The sequence below is a fragment of the Apodemus sylvaticus genome, chromosome 3 (genome assembly GCF_947179515.1).
Source record: "Apodemus sylvaticus chromosome 3, mApoSyl1.1, whole genome shotgun sequence".
Taxonomy (NCBI): Eukaryota; Metazoa; Chordata; class Mammalia; order Rodentia; family Muridae; genus Apodemus; species Apodemus sylvaticus.
This window is the reverse complement of record NC_067474.1, coordinates 32,932,678-32,952,640: the sequence shown is the minus strand read 5'-3', so window position 1 is coordinate 32,952,640 and position 19,963 is coordinate 32,932,678. Positions and strand designations below refer to the sequence as shown.

Genomic DNA, 19,963 nt, shown 5'->3' with positions numbered 1-19,963 from the left:
TCTGAAGAACTTGTCTGAATCACTCCTCTTCCTTGACACTAATTAGAAAAGAGAGGCTTCTAAAGAGCAAATTGTCTGTTGAGCAGGGACCCATAATCTTTTTGATTCCTGTAAATTGTCCAGGTTATTTTGACTTTGTTAAAACATAAGGCAGGGCCAGGGAGATGGCTCAGCAGGTAAAGGCACCTGCTGCCAAGTCTGTTGACCTCAGCTCAACCCACTGATTCTTACAGTGATAACCACATGCAAACCTTAGCATACGCGTATTCTTCTAAATCTTCCACACATATGCACAAAACAAATAAATTAATAAAATACAACAAAATGGAAATGATAAGAAAATGGAAATATAAGAAAAAATTCACAAATTCCACATAAAGCAAGAACCTAGAATTTTTTTGGAGAACTTGATATTGTATCTTTCTATTATTTATAAAAGTACTTGCCTTGAATAATTCCACTTTGTCGATGATACTGAAGTTTATGTCAAGGGCAATAGACAACTGCATTGCTGTCGGGAGGTTCTCAAGCAAGTTGGACTCATCTTTGTAAAAATAAATATATCAATTTCCGAAGTAGGACACTTAGTAAAACAATTCACCAAAGAGTAAGTAGAAAAATAATTGAAGATGAACAGCATGCAAATGTTTTATAAACAAATATATCTTAAAAATCAGTGTCTTTATTATAAGTATTATATCTATATACCTACCATCAAGGCTGTGTGTGTGTATATGTGTATGTGTGTGTATGTGCTCATGTACACGTTTGTGTTTGATTCATGTGTGTTCATGTACCATGTGTGCTTGTGTAGAGGCGAGAGGAAGACACCTGGGTTCTGCCCTGATTACTCTGTACTCTGATTTTTGAGACAGAGGTTCTCGCTGATCTAGGAACTCTCTATCTAGGCTGGTTTGCCAATAGCTTCTAGTGATCCTCCTTTACCTTAGCCATATTGGGGTTTCAAATGTGTCCTTCTCTTGTTTTGAGAGACAAGGTCTTGCAGTGTAGCCTAGGTTGGGTTTACAGCATTATTTTTTTTTGCTGGGGTCTTCCAAGTGCTGGAATTGTAGGCAATGACATACCCAGCCCTTCACACATCACAATGGTGCCCTTTTGCTCATGAGAGCAAAGAAATATTTTAACTTTAAATGGCAAACTGAATATTCCAGAGCACTGTTTTTAGAAATTTTAAAATATTAAATTTAATGCCAGTGAGACAAAGATTAGTGAACAGGCTAAGATGGAAAACTGATCAGGTCTTGTTTCTGCCAGCCCCGTCAGCTTAAGGACGGCAAATGAAGAGTGGTCCGGTGTTTGGTGTTTGAAGGCCTATGGAGATCTGTCACGTCCATTGTCTTAACTGAGAATTTAAACTCAGAGAGGCAGTCAGTGACTTGCTGGGTTAAGCATAATTAGTAGGCATCTCAGCTGGGAATATAATCTAATGAAGAAATGTGCTAAGTGAGTACATTTAAATTATTGTTATTTAGTTGCTTATCAACTCAGTAATGAACCTGAATGCATTGTGGATTTGTTTTCTACACGTGACATAAATGATGGATCAGGAGACTGACAAAATATTTCACAAACAAAATTGCCCATTCTTAATATCAAGTATGCTTGGAGTTCATGAAGTTGCGTTATCTAGATTGTTCTCTCTCTCTCTCTCTCTCTCTCTCTCTCTCTCTCTCTCTCTCTCTCTCTCTCTCTCTTCCCCTTCCTTTTTCCCACCCCCCTCTCACTTATTTGCAGCCCTTGAGACAGAGTCTCACTATATAGCCCTGTCTGGTTTGGAGCTTGTTGTGTGGACCAGCTAGCCTTCAGCTCACAGACTCACTTGCCTCTGTCTTCAAAGTGCTGGGATTTCATACACATACCATATTTACTCAGTTTTATTTTGGATATGTTCTTACATCTACTAAAGTAATAAGAAAAATTATTGTGCTATAGTTAATTCGATTCCAATGTAGATCATAAATATAGCCATCTTTCATATAAAGCATATTGAGGGTTAGAGCAGTGATTCAGTAGTAAGGAGCACTTGCTGATCTTGCAGAGGACCTAAGTTCAGTTTCCAGTACACATATGTTGGCCCACAACCATCTATAGCTCTAGTTGTAGGGGGTTTGAAGCCTTTTTTATTGTCCATTGCAGGCATCAGGCATATATCTACTGTATATAAACTCATAGATACATGCAGGTACTCCCACATAAAATAAAGTAAAATAAAATAAAGTAAAATAAAATAAAATAGTTTCTTATTTCTGAGGACTATTTGTCCCAGTAAGCCAGAGCTGAATCTGCGTCTGTAGCTGTTACTAGGAGCCACTCCTTGTAGTTTCTTTGCCCCTAGACTTGCTCTCCTGAGTGTCTGTAAGTGTAAAAGGAAGGTGCATGGTTCTCTGAGCATCATGAGGATTGTAGTTACTCACAGTGGCGAAGGAAAGTCCTGTCACCAGAATCAGGAGACACTTTTTTTTTGTCATAGAAAAATTTGTGACTTAAAATCTTTTGTGTGTGTGTGTGTTTTTTTTTTTTTACTAAAGGAAGTAGCTTTTTGTTTTCCTCTCAATAATACTAATTCTTTTTTTTTCACAGAAAAATTAAAACATTGGATTGATTGTCAACTAGGTCATAACAGTTTATATGCTTTAGTAAATATTTATTTTTTACTAAATGAGTTCTAGTACTGGTGTTGCAGAGCAGACCATATCGATAAATAATGGTCTCTTAGAACTAACTGCAAACCATGCTGTGTAATGAAAATGGCCTGAAAACTTGAGCTTTCTTTGCACAGTGTGATCCAGAGGAGAGGAGCTGTCACAGGCAGAACAAGAGTTTGGACAACAAATTTAGAGCTCAGCTCCAGTTATGAGTCCTTGGCCCAATTTTGCGGTAGAATCCTCAGTTGTTTCTTTGCTCTGAGAAGGGGTCAATGACACCTAATTTCTCCAATTTGTGTGTGTGTGTGTGTGTGTGTGTGTGTGTGTTGTGTGTGTGTCATGCATGTGTCCAGGTGTATGTATGTGTATAGAATGTGTGTAGTGTACCTGTATGTGTGTAAGTATGTATGTGCGTTGCCTGTGTGTACCTACGCACACATCTGTGTGGATGCGTACATACATGTATGTGTGTGTGTGTGTGTGTGTGTGTGTGTGTGAACAAACTGTGTAATTTCTAGCATCTGGTCAGCACTGAGTAAACTTTCATCTTTTTCTCTGAAGACTTGCCTTGGGTTATGACTCTATATTTAAGAAAAACATATTCATGTTAAATTAATGCTGGAGAGATCATTTGTTTTTCAACCTGCTATTCAATTCCAAAAATCTCCTCTTTTTATCTTACATATTTTTAATTAGTGATAAAGTTTACAGGAATGTAATCAGTCATTGGTTATGCTCACCTAGGATTCTTTGTGAGTTCCATGCATATTCCAGCCACGTCCGAACTCGATACTGCACACTCTGAGGAATGGAGTATTTGTTCATGTAGGCAATGATATGGTCCATGCAGACTTGGAAGTTGTTACGATTGGCTGTTGCTGCCCCAATTACATCACGCATCTAAAACCATAAATATGGTCATTCACACCCAGGAGAGAAATTCCATCTGAATTGCTTGTCCTTACACAATATCCCTGTCTATTGCCCTGATTGCTTGATTTTAACACACCGACATCAGGTCCTAATAAAAGGTAGGAAATGAGATTATCTCGTTCACAATAATAAGGCCCATTAGACCAATAATGTGAGATTTTTTATTTTTTTGTGAGGCTTTGGTCTCATAATGCAAGTGACTGCACACAATCTTCATATTCTTATAAATTACTGTGAAAATGATAGTTGACATTTTAAAGCAACTATAATCCCTGCACAGATGCAAGGGAAATGTAACCAGAGATGAGCAATTATCCTGTAGAATGGCTAGTCGGTTTTGAGAGTCTCTCTGCTCAAGTACCGTTCACAGATCAGCCAGGGTGGTTGCGTCCATAGGCTTGTCTCATGCAATTTCAGCCTCTGCTCTTCCCTTTGTGTTGTTTAGACAGATAAAATCAAATCGTACCATGCTCAAGGCACAGTATTCAGCAGAAGTTGAAATGTGCTGAAATTACTGAAGCGTTGTCTGCCGTTGTGACAGTCCTTAAGGAACTGTCAGGTTTAGTTCTCAGATGTTTATAACTCAGCCATAAAAACACACTCTAGGTTAAAAGCTGATCTTTAAGGTCTCAGCACAAAAAAGATATATTGCTCGGCTGTTCCTCTCACATAGAGAGAAGCAAGTGGTAATAAATTTGCTTTGACTGTGAGTTTATTATAGGAAGAAAGCCAGGCCTTACTAATACTTTGCTCATTCGTTCTAGTAGCTGTGGAGTCTTTTCTGCTTCTGGAAAAAAAAAAAAACTCTTGATTTTTTTGAAAAAATGTAGCTCAAATACCTTACATTGTGATGGCTTCCTCAATTTACAGTTTTAGAGGTACTGGAATCCACTACTTCTTCAAAGTATTTGCAAAGAGCTATACAGGCAGTCCTTAATGTCAGTCTTTCAGAGGCTCTTATTCATCAACGTTCTCCAAATATTTTTCTATGATCTCAATACCTAGATTTTCTCTTTCCATGCTCACATACCACAAGCAGCATTATTCAGCTTTTGAAGGCTGTCAGACATGATTTATCAGAGGTTAGGTTGAGAGATTTAACAAGGGTGTTAGCTGGGATTCAAGGACAAAGTTATTAAACGGCTTTGAGGGTCAAAGGATTTGTAGTGTATTCATCTGAACATCTTGTGTACTATCCTTCACCTGTGTTGGGTTTCATTGATGTAGGAATTGAGGGTAATATGTATTCCACAATGAGTTCCAGTCTAGGGAAACATATGATGGTTAGAATGTTAGAAAATATCACGGTGTGTGGATTATATCAGAAAGTAGAATTCAGGAGTAAACACTGATGGTCAGTTTGAGGCATAGTCACTGGTATGACTATATGTATAGATTGTGAATACATGCCGATGCTGTTTGAGGCTCTCTTACTCTTGTTTTTGTTTTCCTTCCTAGCATCTTTTAATCACTCTGAGAGCATAAGGCAAGTGTTTATATGCATCTTTAATCTTTCTCTTGTACATCAGTACCACAGTTTCAGGTGTTGCTTGCCCAGGTTACATCTTCAAATGCCATTTGAACGGCAAGTATACTATACTTATTAGATTTTCCCATACATATGAATCACCAGAAGGAGGGCTACTAATTTCTCTGAGTTAATTTTGTTGAAGTTGTTTGTCAGCTATAGGAATTCTCCGGTAGAATTGTGGGAGTCACTTATACATTCTCTCATATCATCCTCAAATAGTGATTTCTTGACTTCTTCCTTTCCAATTTACATCCTCTTAAACTTTTATTGTCTTATTACTCTAGTTAGAACTTCAAGTACTATATTGAATAGACAGGAAGAGAGTGGGCAGCCTTGTTTTGCCCCTGAATTTAGTGGGATTGCTTCAAGTTTCTCACCATCAAGTTTGCTATTGGCTTGCTGCATATTGCTTTCGTTATATTTATGTATGACCCTTAAATCCCTGATCTCTATAAGACTTTTACAATGAAGGAGACTCTTACAACTGATAAACAGCTTCAGCAAAGTGGCTGAATATAAACTTGTGGTTATAGATACAGTAATAAGACAACTAATGGAGGTTAAGGGGATACATATTAGAAAGGAATAAGTCAAAGTATAACTATTTGCAGATGATGCAATAATATACATAAGTGACCTAAAAATCCTACCAGAGAACTCCTGCAGCCGAAATACCTTCAGCATACTGACTGAATACAAACTTAACTCAAAAACAAACAAAACAAATCACTAGCCCTCCTTTACACAAATGATAAACAGGCTGTGAAAGAAATTAGGGAAACAGTGCATTTAAAAATAGCCACAAATAATATGAAATGCCTTGATGGAACTTTAACCAAGCAAGTGAAGACCTATATGACAAAACTTCAAGTCCCTGAAGAAAGAAACTGAAGGAGACCCCAAAAGTTGAAAAGATCTTCCATGGTCATGGGTCAGTGGGATTAACAAGTATACATGGCCATATTACTGAAAGCAGTCTACAGATACAATGTAATTCCCATCAAAATTCCAACACAACTTTATAAAGATGTAAAAAGAACAACTCTCAACTTCATGTAGAATAACACAAAACCCAGGATAGTCAAAAGAATCCTGATGATAAAAGAACTTGTGGAATAATCACCATCCCTGACTTCAAGCTATATTATAGAGCAATAGTAATGATTACTGCATAGTATTGGAGCAGAAACAGATAGCTGATCAATGGAATAGATTCAAAGACCCAGAAATAAACTCACATACCTATGGACACTTGATTTTTGACAAAGAAGTCAAAACTATACAATGGAAAAAAGAAAGCATCTTCAACAAATGATGCTGGTTTAACTGGCAGTCTGCACATAGAAGAATGCAAATAGATACACATTTATTGCCCTGCACAAAACTCAAGTCCAAGTGGAACAAGGACCCCAACATAAAACTGAATACGTTGAATCTAATAGAAAGGAAATCAGGAAACAACCTTTAACTTATTAGTACAGGAGAAAGTTTCCTGAACAGACCCATGGCTCAGATGCTAACATTATCAATTGACAAATGGTGCCTCATGAAACTATAAAGCTTCATGCAAGGCAAAGGACACTGTCAATAGGATGAAATGTCAGCCTACAGACTGCGAAATGATCTTCACTAACCATACATCTGAATGAGGGTTAATACCCAAAATATATAAAGAATTCAGGAAATTAGACATCAACAAATCAAATAACACACTTAAAAATAGGATAGAGATCTAAACAGAGAATATTCAACAGAGCAATTTCTAATGGTTGATAAGCACTTAAAGAAATATTCAAACACCTGTCATCATCAGGGAAGTGCAAATCAAAATGACCCTGAGATTCTACCTTACCCAATCAGAATGTCTAAGATCAAAAACTCAATCGACAGTACATATCAGAGAGGGTGTTGAGCAAGGGGAACATTCCTCAGTTGCTGGTGGGATTGCAAACTTGTACAACCACTCTGGAAATCAATGTAGTGGTTTATGAAGATACTGAAAATAGTTCTACCTGAAGACCCAGCTATGCTGCTCCTGGGTATATACCTAAAATATACTCTACTAAACCATTAGGTCATGTGCTCCACTATGTTCATGGCAGTTTTATTCATAATAGCCAGAAGCAGAAGCAATTCAGATGTCCCACAACTGAAGAATAGAGACAGAAAATATGGTTCATTTACACAGTGGAATACTATTCAGCTATTAAAAAAGGACTTCATGAATTTTACATGCTAATGGATGGAACTAGAAAATATCATCCTGAGTGAAGTAACCTAGATACCAAAGGAAGAGGTTCCTAGGAATCAATGTGGGTGACCAAAATGCTCAACAGTATATGGAACCTTAAGAAACCAGTTCCTGTAGCCAGACAGGATTCCCAGTGGAGTCATCATATAGTTTCTTTTCCTACTTCTTCTATAGGATAGTACTAGGCACTGGAACAATAGACCTATATCTCAAAGCTTGATGAAATTACCCAAATTAGCTAATTTTGATGCTTACCCAACTGTAGTGCCTCCCCCACTAGTAATTCATTATTTTGTTCAATATCCTCATCTTCACAGTATGGGATGCTCCCTTCTTTTCAGACCCTTGACCACTTTTTTTTTATTCGATATAATTTATTTACATTTCAAATGATTTCCCCTTTTCTAGCCCCCCCACTCCCCGAAAGTCCCGCAAGCCCCCTTCTCTTCCCCTGTCCTCCCACCCACCCCTTCCCACTTCCCCGTTCTGGTTTTGCTGAATACTGTTTCACTGAGTCTTTCCAGAACCAGGGGCCACTCCTCCTTTCTTCTTGTACCTCATTTGATGTGTGGATTATGTTTTGGGTATTCCAGTTTTCTAGGTTAATATCCACTTATTAGTGAGTGCATACCATGAGTCACCTTTTGAGTCTGGGTTACCTCACTTAGTATGATATTCTCTAGCTCCATCCATTTGCCTAAGAATTTCATGAATTCATTGTTTCTAATGGCTGAATAGTACTCCATTGTGTAGATATACCACATTTTTTGCATCCACTCTTCTGTTGAGGAATACCTGGGTTCTTTCCAGCATCTGGCAATTACAAATAGGGCTGCTATGAACATAGTAGAACATGTATCCTTACTACATGGTGGGGAGTCTTCTGGGTATATGCCCAGGGGTGGTATAGCAGGATCTTCTGGAAGTAAGGTGCCCAGTTTTCGGAGGAACCGCCAGACTGATTTCCAGAGTGGTTGTAACAATTTGCAACCCCACCAGCAGTGGAGGAGTGTTCCTCTTTCTCCACACCCTCTCCAACACCTGCTGTCTCCTGAATTTTTAATCTTAGCCATTCTGACTGGTGTAAGATGAAATCTTAGGGTTGTTTTGATTTGCATTTCCCTAATGACTAATGAAGTTGAGCATTTTTTAAGATGCTTCTCCGCCATCCCAAGTTCTTCAGGTGAGAATTCTTTGTTTAACACTGTACCCCATTTTTTAATAGGGTTGTTTGGTTTTCTGGAGTCTAACTTCTTGAGTTCTTTATATATATTGGATATTAGCCCTCTATCTGATGTAGGATTGGTGAAGATCTTTTCCCAATTTGTTGGTTGCCGATTTGTCCTCTTAATGGTGTCCTTTGCCTTACAGAAACTTTGTAATTTTATGAGGTCCCATTTGTCAATTCTTGCTCTTAGAGCATACGCTATTGGTGTTCTGTTCAGAAACTTTCTCCCTGTACCGATGTCCTCAAGGGTCTTCCCCATTTTTTTTTCTATTAGCTTCAGAGTGTCTGGCTTTATGTGGAGGTCCTTGATCCATTTGGATTTAAGCTTAGTACAAGGAGACAAGGATGGATCAATTCGCATTCTTCTGCATGCTGACCTCCAGTTGAACCAGCACCATTTGTTGAAAAGGCTATCTTTTTTCCATTGGATGTTTTCAGCCTCTTTGTCGAGGATCAAGTGGCCATAGGTGTGTGGGTTCATTTCTGGATCTTCAATCCTGTTCCATTGATCCTCCTGCCTGTCACTGTACCAATACCATGCAGTTTTTAACACTATTGCTCTGTAGTATTGCTTGAGGTCAGGGATACTGATTCCCCCAGATTTCCTTTTGTTGCTGAGAATAGTTTTAGCTATCCTGGGTTTTTTGTTGTTCCAGATGAATTTGATAATTGCTCTTTCTAACTCTGTGAAGAATTGAGTTGGGATTTTGATGGGTATTGCATTGAATCTGTATAGTGCTTTAGGCAAAATGGCCATTTTAACTATATTGATTCTACCGATCCATGAGCATGGGAGGTTTTCCCATTTTTTGAGGTCTTCTTCCATTTCCTTCTTCAGAGTCTTGAAGTTCTTGTCATACAGATCTTTCACATGTTTGGTAAGAGTCACCCCAAGATACTTTATACTGTTTGTGGCTATTGTGAAGGGACCACTTTTTTAATAGCAGTTGTCCTTAATCTGCTAGTTGCTACACCTAGGCAATAATAAAACACATATTTAAGGCTAGACAAATGGCTCAACAGTTAAAAGCACTAGCTGATCTTCCAGAGGTCCTGAGTTTAATTCCCAACAACAATATGGTAGCTTACAACCATATGTAATGGGATCTGATGCCATCTTCTGGTGTGTCTGGAGACAGGTAGAGTGTACTCATATATATAAAATGAATAAATCTTTAAAAACATATTTAAAAATGCTGGTCCTATTTAGTCTATATTATAATTATAATTGAATCTCCTCATTCAATGTCCTTCCTAGGCTGGCTTCCCATTGCTTTCAAGGCAAAATTCAGATTTAATATTTAGAATTCTTAAATTATTTTATTCTTGAACTTGCTTCTTACTTCCAAAAGCTCTTTGTCTCATCAGTGCTGTTTGGATCTCAGACACATTTCTTGATTTATCACTGACATATTTTCATAACTGGTTATGATCAACAGAACTGCCTGTTGATGATAACTGAATACTCTTGAAATACCTCATATTCATCTGTCCCACATAACCTGAGAGGATTCCCTTTACCAAACTGGAGATGGCTTCTGAACCTCTGCCAAATGTCATGTTTAGCAGACACTTAACATTAATTGATGTGCTATTTGAGTTCTGACAATTTTTTAGCAGTATCAAATATCATGATAAGTAGTTTTTATTGTTTCAGAATGAATTTTATCACTGCAATGAATGTGTTAGGAATCAATAGCTTTTCTAGTGTGTTTATTGACTTTGTGAGATAGTTGGAGTTCATAAATCATGCATTATAACCTTATATGGACTTGGATAACTGAATGTGGGGGCTACAAAATCAAGACAATAAGTATTTTCTGAATTCATAATGACCAAAAATTAAATAAAATATCTAATGAGTATCAAGTGTCTCTGGTAGAGTTTGCCCAGGCAGTCTTGCATAACTTCATTGTAGCCCTGGTTCTCATACTTCACAGGCCCAGTTTCAGTTGTGCATTTTGCAACACATTATTCAAGAATACATGCTCTTTGAAACACCTGACTCAAATTCTACACTCCATTATGTATTATGAATTATAATGTTTTTACTGTAAATTCAAAGGGTTTATATCCTAACAAAATTGGCTGGCAGGTCTTCTAGAAAATTTAATGCCCCAAATGGAAAACCATCTGGGTAATTCTAGCACTAAGAATTTGAATCCAGTTTTCAACGAGAGGAAAGAGGACCGACCGTATGTTTGAAACTAGCCTAGACTAAGAAGTGAGTCTGTTACCTCACCAAAAGTCAATGCTGTAATGTTGATCCAAGTACATTCTTTTCCATACCATTAAGGAAGAGAAAGGAGCAAAAAGACCACAGATTTCAATATTTCCTCTGTAAAATTGATAAATATTGTTAATCTTTTAAAAATGAACATACTTTGTACATAGGGATACATTGTCAGCTTACCTGACCAATTACACAGGAGAACACAAAAACTCCAGAGAAAAAATTCAAGAGTTGAAAAACAATTTCAAATGAAGTCTGTGGCTCTGGAAGGCCCCCGATAGTAATTAAAGTTCGAACTGCCCAATATAAACATCGCAGATACCTGTAAAAAAGATGCATAGATTCTCTTGTACATACCATTGTGTAATATCATTTGCTCACACACATAGTTCATGTATGCAGGAACTGGCAAGCAATATGTGTGCTACTGTAAACTTCTTAATAAACATTAGGAAATGATTAGACACTTATACACAAGGAGGGTCTTTGCTAGCTATTTCCAAAAATTGGTGGACTGTTTTATCAGGCTTCTGTTTCTTGGGTGAGAGATTTATATAAAACTTAGCACACACACACTCTCTATGTTCCACAGTGAATAAACAACTTGTAGCCACTTGGATGTTTGGAGACGTTTGGGAAGATGTGCTTGAGGTCATATGCTTTGTCCCTTGAATCTCACTCTTGCCTTGGTATGCATGTTTTTCTCCATGTAATCTTTTCTTGGAATGCCCAAGGAATGTTCTTCCCTTACACATCTAAGCCTGGTCAGGTTGGTAGTAGATACCAGTATCTTATCTTTTTAATGAGACTAGGATTGTGCTTCCTCAAACTCTGCCTGTCTCAATGTTCATGAACTTTTTTTTCAGTTACAAGATAAGTTTTTTCGCTATATACTTTCATTTTGTCTCCTTAAAGATCTTCCCCACATCCTCACCCACCCACCTCTATAGCTTTTCTCTCTGTCTTTTTTAGAAACCAACAGACAAACCAATCAACAAATCAGAAGAAAACAAAGGAAAGAGACAGAGAAAATATAGCACAACAGAAAAGAAAATAAAAACAAAGAAAAAGATTCAGAAATACAAACACATGAAGATGCCCCTCCACACCATAAGAAGACAAAAATCAAACCATAATATATAAGCTCATGGACTTCTTAATAGCTGCTGCTTCTGTTAGATTGATCATAGCCCAATATGTAGCTTAAAAGGATATCATAATCCTGAAACCCCATAATATCGCAATCTCTTGCCTTGTTCTATTTGTCAAGCAAATTCCTAGGACTAGCTTGAATTAGAAGATACATTAGGGTCCATCTCTCAATGACAGGGATGTCAAGGAATTTGAGGCTCTCTTTAAATTGGCAGACTCAGCAGGTAAAGATACTTGCCAACATGCCTGATAACCTGAGTTCAATAACTGGGAATCTGCATCAGAAAAGGAGAATACCACATGCACACTGTGCTGCCCCTCAACCTCTCTAAAACAAATAAATGTGACAAAAATTTTAGTTACCAAACTACCAATATGTTGAGAAAGCTGATCACTCTTTATAATTTAGACTTGTTTCCAGAAATGAAAAAGGCACATAAATATTTATGTGTTTACTATCTTTTCTAAATATTTATTTATTTATTCATTCATTCATTTTATATCCCGATATCAGCCCTCCATTCTCCCAGTCTCCCCTCACACAACTCCTACCCTCACTACCCACTCCAGGTTTCCTCTGAGAATGGGGAGCCCCTGCCCCTGAGTATTACCCTAATACTATTCACTATTAAAAGCAAGAACATAATGAATTTTGCAGGCAAATGGATGGAACTAGAAAATACCATCCCAAATGTGATTGATAACCAGACCTGAAAGCACATGCATGTATGTACTCACTTATAAATGACTATTAGCTATAAAGTACAGGATAACCATGCTACACTACACAGACACAAAGAAGCCACATAACAAGAAGGTCCCAAGGGAGGATGCTTGAATCTTTCTCAGAAGGGAAAATGAAGGGAAGGAACTGGATGGGAAAGGGGATGGAGATAGGAGCATCGCATGGGGATCAGGTGTAGGGGGGAGCAGAGGAGAGAGAAGAAAAATTGTCAGTGGGCTTAGGGACCCCCATCTCTATATTTTATTATATTACTTACTGAATATGGATATGCAAATGTGAAAAGAAATAAGGGCATTTTTCTAAGTAAGGAAACCATTTTTGGATGGAATAGATAATTTATCTAGGACTTCAGAACACCAAATAAAGCTACTTGGCTCTGATAATATATCCTGTGTCAGGCATTCCTACTGTATCCTTAAAAATATTCTTGCATATGGAAGGGGGAAAGAAGAATTGTAAGACTTGGGTTGGGAACTTTTAGACATGCCAGAGTGACTGAGCTTTTGCGTGTGCAGCAGCTCTGGGTGCCCACAACACTTGTACAAGATCAAGGCAGTTAATACTTTAGCAGAGAATGAGAAGGCGTTGGAAAGACCCACTTCTGACTCAAGAGCTGTGGACAGTGGATGGCTTCTGGGTGAAAGACAGTCACTTTTGCTTAACTGTATGCATCTTGTTTGACATACCATGGTTCAATGGATGGTCTCACACCTAGGAATATATGGGTAACACAAATTGGAGTCCCAATTTCTTTTAAAGACATTAGGTTTGGGGTGGTGGGGAGGTCAGGAAGATATGTGAGGAGTTAGAGAGGAGTGACAGGTGATTAATGACCACAGTACATTGTATAGAATTCTCAAAGAATTAAAGTAGATTTTAAAAATCCAAATATCTCATACATAGTCGATGGACTCAGTGGGTCTCAATTAGTTTTTTTCCCCCTTTCTGGTGTTCATGGTAGATTAGAACTTTTTACAGAATTCTGACTTAGTTAGGTATTTATTTATAAAATAGAAGTACTCAATGACTCAGTGGTACTTCTCCTCGGTATATTCCCTAAGGATTTTGTCATCCATATCCATGCTCACTGCTGCACTATATGCAAGAGGCGGGAAGTTAAATAAGCTTGGATTTCTACTGGCAAATGATTGGATGAGGAAAATGTATAACATACCGTTAAATTTTATTTAGCCATAAAAAATTAGTTATGAAATTAAAAAATGAGTTGAACTGGAAAACATCAAAGAGGCAACTCAAGGTCAGAAAGGCAAGTACCATATGTTCTCTCTCATATGCAGATCTAGGTTGCATACATGATGGTAAATTCTGGGATACTAGTAAGGCATCAATTAAATGGAAAGGAGTCTTTAAGGAGAGCATTTAGAAATACAATAGAACACATGATATAATGAAATGGAAATATTGGAGACATAAAAGTTCAGTGAGGAGGAGAGACAGAAAGATGAGGAAGAGGAGGGTGGATGTAAAACCAACCAAAATGAAGTATGTTCAAAAAATCCTACAAGGAAAACTACTCTCTTTATAGGCTCATTAAAATATTAAATTAAAGCATTTTGGGTGATGGGCCACAAGAGATTGATCCATGGGAAAAGTCCTTGTTTCACATGAGTTCAAGCCTTGGATTTCATGTAATGGTAGAAAGAGAGAAGTAATTCTACAAAGTTGTGCTCTGACATCCATGTGTATGCAATCTTAGGCCCTGTGTGCTCCTAGCTGTTCCCTTCCAGAGAAAAGGTAGAGATCTCAAGGGTAATCATTTTCAAATACTAAGAAATGGAGTTTTAGAAAGAATGATATATGATTGTTTAAAATTTATTACCCAGTAAATTAAATCTATAAGTAAATAATTTTCAAATTCAATGTTTTAAAGAATATGGGATTTTAAAAATTCTTCTCTCTTATATTATAGCCCAACAGCAGTTTCTCTTCCTCCACTTTTCCAGCCCCTTTCCCACCTATATACTCCCCTGGATCACATCTCCTCCTCCTTCATTTCCCTTCAAAAAGAATAGGGATATTGACTGAACATGGCATGTCAAGTTGCAATAAGACCAAGGGCATAACCTCATATCAAGGTAGATGAGGTAACCCAGTAAGAAGAAAGAGTTATCAAAGCAGCCAAAAGAATCCGAGACAATCCCTCCTCTTTTAGGAGTTAGGAGTTCCATAGGAACACCAAACTATCCAACTGTAACATAGCTGTAGATGATCAGATCCATACAGGTACCCTGATTGTTGCTACAGTCTCTGTGAGTCCACAGAATCAACTAAGCAGGACTCATAGGATGTGGGATATTTTTACCTGGAGGATATAGGACCAATTACCACAACAAAACTAGGAACAAAGATCCCACTAACTTTTTTTTGGAGAGTATAGAATCAAGTGAGAAGATATTAAAAGTATCTCTGAACCTGAGGCCTCTGGTGGGAGCCCTCAGCTCAGCTCTCTCCGCTTCCGGATCCAGATCAGCCTGGGCCACAACACCATATCTCCAGGTCCTGCAAGAGGCAAGAGGGGCATCCGGGCGGCCAGCGGAAAGAGGTCGGTGTGCTCTGGTGAATCCAGCGGGCCCCAGAGGGAGCCTTCGGGTGCCTGCTTTGGGATATGAACGGCCAGGGCCACAGTGCTCCATCTCCAGGAAGTGCAGGAGACCCGGTGTGCACCCAGGGGCAGTCTGGGAGCTCACAGGGCGGCTTCCTCCTGTGGCCCAGAGCTTGGGTACCAGTCCTGAGACCTCTGGCGAGAGCCCTCAGCTCAGCTCTCTCTGCTTCTGGATCCAGATCAGCTTGGGCAGCAACACTACATCTCCAGGTCCTGCAAGAGGCAAGAGGGGCTTCCGGGCGGCCAGCTGGGAGAGATCTGTGTGCTCCAGTGAATCCAGCAGGCCCCAGCAGGAGCCTTCGGGTGTCTGCTTCGGGATCTGAACAGCCTGGGCAACAGCACCCTGTCTCCAGGCAGTGCAGGAGGTAAGCTGTGCACCAGAGGCCACCTGGGAAGGGGCAGCTTGCACTGGTGAGTCCAGCATTGACAAGACCAACTAACACCAGTGAGAACTAGATGGAAAAAGGCAAACACAGGAACGTCACTAACAGAAATCAAGGCAATATGGCAACATCTGAACCCAATTCTCCTCTACCAGCATGTCCTGGATACCCCATCACACCAGTAAAACAAGATTTGGATCTAAAATCACTGATCATGATGCTGGTACAGGAACACATGAAGGACATACTTAAAGAAATTCAGGAGAAAATGGATCAAAAGTTAGAAGCCCTTGCAAGGGAAACACAAAAGTCATTGAAAGAAATTCAGGAGAATACAAAAGCCAATAAGGAGGAAACGCAAAAAACACTTAAAGAAATACAGGAGAACTTTGGTCAACAGACTGAGGTCATGAAAGAGGAAACACACAAAAAAAAGAATTACAGGAAAGCACAAACAAGCAAGTGAAGGAGCTAAGCAAAACCATCCAGGATCTAAAATCAGAAGTAGAAACAACTAAGAAAACTCAAAGGGAGACAACTTTGGAGATAGAAAGCCTTGGGAAGAAATCAGGGGACAGAGATGCAAATATCAATAACAGAATACAAGAGATAGAAGAAAGAATCTCAGATGCTGAAGATTCCATAGAAACCATGGACTCAACAGTTAAAGAAAATGCAAAATGCAAAAAGCTTGTAACCCAAAATATCCAGGAAATCCAGGACACAATGAGAAGACCAAACCTAAGGATTATAGGCATAGATGAGAGTGAAGATTTACAACTTAAAGGGCCAGCAAATATCTTCAATAAAATTATGGAAGAAAACCATAAAGAGCGAGATGCCCATGAACATACAAGAAGCCTACAGAACTCCAAACAGACTGGACCAGAACAGAAATAATTCCCGTCACATAATAATCAAAACACCAAATGTTCTAAACAAAGAAAGAATATTAAAGGCAGTAAGAGAAAAAGGCCAAGTAACATATAAAGGAACACCTATCAGAATCACAGCAGACATTTCACCTGAGACTATGAAGGCTAGAAGGTCCTGGGCAGATCTCATGCAGACTCTAAGAGAACACATATGCCAGCCAAAACTACTATATCCAGCAAAACTCTCAATCACCGTAGATGGAGAAACTAAGATATTCCATGACAAAACCAAGTTTACCCAATATCTATCCACAAACCCAGCCCTACAAAGGATAATAGGAGGAAAACACCAATACAAGGAGGGAAACTTCACCCTGGAAAAAGCAAGATAGTAACCTTTCATCAAACCCAAAAGAAGTTAAGCAATCAAATTTAAAAAATAACGTCAAAAATGACAGGAAGTAACAATCACTATTCCTTAATATCTCTTAACATCAATGGACTTAATGCTCCAATAAAAAGACACTGACTAACTGACTGGATACGTAAACAGGACCCTACATTTTGCTGCTTACAGGAAACACACCTCAGGGTCAAAGACAAACACTACCTTAGAGTAAAAGGCTGGAAGACAATTTTACAAGCAAATGGTCTCAGGAAACAAGCTGGAGTAGCCATTTTAATATCAGATAAAATTGACATTCAACCCAAAGTCATCAAAAGAGACTCTGAGGGACACTTCTTGCTGGTCAAAGGAAAAATACAACACGAAGAACTCTCAATCCTGAACATCTATGCTCCAAATGCAAGGGCACCCTCTTTCGTAAAAGAAACTTTATTAAAACTCAAAGCACACATTGCACCTAACACAATAATTGTGGGTGACTTCAACACTGCACTTTCCTCAATGGACCGATCAGGAACACAGAAACTATACAAGGACACAATGAAACTAATTGAAGCTTTGGACCAATTAGATTTAACAGATATATATAGAACATTCTATCCTAAAGCAAAAGAATATATCTTTTTCTCAGCACCTCATGGTACCTTCTCCAAAATCGACCATATAATTGGTCACAAGACAGACCTCAACAAATATAAGAAGATCGAACTAATCCCATGCCTCCTATCAGATCACTATGGAGTAAAAGTGGTCTTCAATAGCAACAAAAACAACAGAAAACCCACATACACGTGGAAACTGAACAATATTCTACTCAATGATACCTTGGTCAAGGAAGAAATAAAGAAAGAAATTAAAGACTTTTTAGAACACAATGAAAATGAAAACACAACATACCCAAATCTATGGGACACAATAAAAGCAGTGCTAAGAGGAAAACTCATAACCCTGAATGCCTTTTCAAAAAGAAAATGGAGAGAGCATACATTACCAGCTTAATGACACACCTGAAAGCCCTGGAACAAAAAGAAGCTATTTCACCCAGGAGGAGTAGAAGGTAGGAAATCATCAAACTCAGGGCTGAAATCAATCAAGTGGAAACAAAGAGAACCATACAAAGAAGCAATAAAACCAGGAGCTGGTTCTTTGAGAAAATCAACAAGATAGATAAACCCTTAGCCAGACTGACCAAAGGGCACAGAGAAAGTATCCAAATTAACAAACTTAGAAATGAAAAGGGAGATATAACAACGGAAACTGAGGAAATCCAAAAAATCATCAGATCCTACTACAAGAGCCTGTACTCAACACAACTGGAGAATCTGGAGGAAATGGACAATTTCCTTGACAGATACCAAATACCAAAATTAATCAGGACCAACTAGACCATCTAAACAGTCCCATAATGCCTAAAGAAATAGAAGGAGTCATAGAAAGTCTTCCAACCAAAAAAAGCACAGGACCAGATGGTTTCAGTGCAGAATTCTATCAGACCTTCAAAGAAGAGTTAACACCAATACTCTTCAAACTATTCCACAAAATAGAAACAGAAGGAACACTACCCAATTCCTTCTACAAAGCCACAATTACGCTGATACCAAAGCCACAAAAAGATGCAACAAAGAAAGAGAACTTCAGACCAATTTCCCTTATGAACATCGATGCAAAAATACTCAATAAAATTCTTGCCAACCGAACCCAAGAACACATCAAAACGATCATCCACCATGATCAAGTAGGCTTTATCCCGGGAATGCAGGGTTGGTTCAATATATGGAAATCCATCAATGCAATCCACTACATAAACAAACTCAAAGAACAAAACCACATGGTCATTTCATTGGATGCTGAAAAAGCATTTGACAAAATTCAGCATCCTTTCATGCTTAAAGTCTTGGAAAGAACAGGAATTCAAGGCCCATACCTAAACATAGTAAAAGCAATATACAGCAAACCGGTAGCCAGCATCAAACTAAATGGAGAGAAACTTGAAGCAATCCCACTGAAATCAGGGACTAGACAAGGCTGCCTGCCCCTTTCTCCTTATCTTTTCAATATTGTACTTGAGGTACTAGCTCGGGCAATTCGACAACATAAGGAGGTCAAAGGGATACAAATTGGAAAGGAAGAAGTCAAACTATCATTATTTGCAGATGACATGATAGTCTACCTAAGTGACCCAAAAAACTCCACTAGAGAGCTCCTACAGCTGATAAACAACTTCAGCAAAGTGGCAGGTTATAAAATCAACTCAAGCAAATCAGTGGCCTACCTATACTCAAAGGATAAGCAGGCTGAGAAAGAAATTAGGAAAATGACCCCCTTCACAATAGCCACAAACAGTATAAAGTATCTTGGGGTGACTCTTACCAAACATGTGAAAGATCTGTATGACAAGAACTTCAAGACTCTGAAGAAGGAAATGGAAGAAGACCTCAAAAAATGGGAAAACCTCCCATGCTCATGGATCGGTAGAATCAATATAGTTAAAATGGCCATTTTGCTAAAAGCAATATACAGATTCAATGCAATACCCATCAAAATCCCAACTCAATTCTTCACAGAATTAGGAAGAGCAATTATCAAATTCATCTGGAATAACAAAAAAAAAAAAAAAAAAAAAAACCCAGGATAGCTAAAACTATTCTCAGCAACAAAAGAAATTCTGGGGGAATCAGTATCCCTGACCTCAAGCAATACTACAGAGCAATAGTGTTAAAAACTGCATGGTATTGGTACATTGACAGGCAGGAGGATCAATGGAACAGGATTGAAGATCCAGAAATGAACCCACACACCTATGGCCACTTGATCCTCGACAAAGAGGCTGAAAACATGCAATGGAAAAAAAGATAGCCTTTTCAACAAATGGTGCTGGTTCAACTGGAGATCAGCATGCAGAAGAATGCGAATTGATCCATCCTTGTCTCCTTGTAC

At 38.5% G+C, this 19,963-nt stretch overlaps 1 protein-coding gene across 1 annotated transcript in view; it reads right to left on the bottom strand.

The window, feature by feature from the left end:
- Cngb3 (cyclic nucleotide gated channel subunit beta 3) overlaps window positions 1-19,963 on the bottom strand; it is a 217,912-nt gene that overhangs the window by 64,493 nt on the left and 133,456 nt on the right. The window contains exons 11-13 of the mRNA XM_052175774.1: window positions 11,023-11,164; window positions 3,407-3,566; window positions 447-544 (exon numbers count right to left, since the gene is read on the bottom strand). Of these exons, the coding sequence (XP_052031734.1) occupies window positions 447-544; window positions 3,407-3,566; window positions 11,023-11,164 (400 nt within the window). The remainder of the gene's footprint in view (window positions 1-446; window positions 545-3,406; window positions 3,567-11,022; window positions 11,165-19,963) is intronic.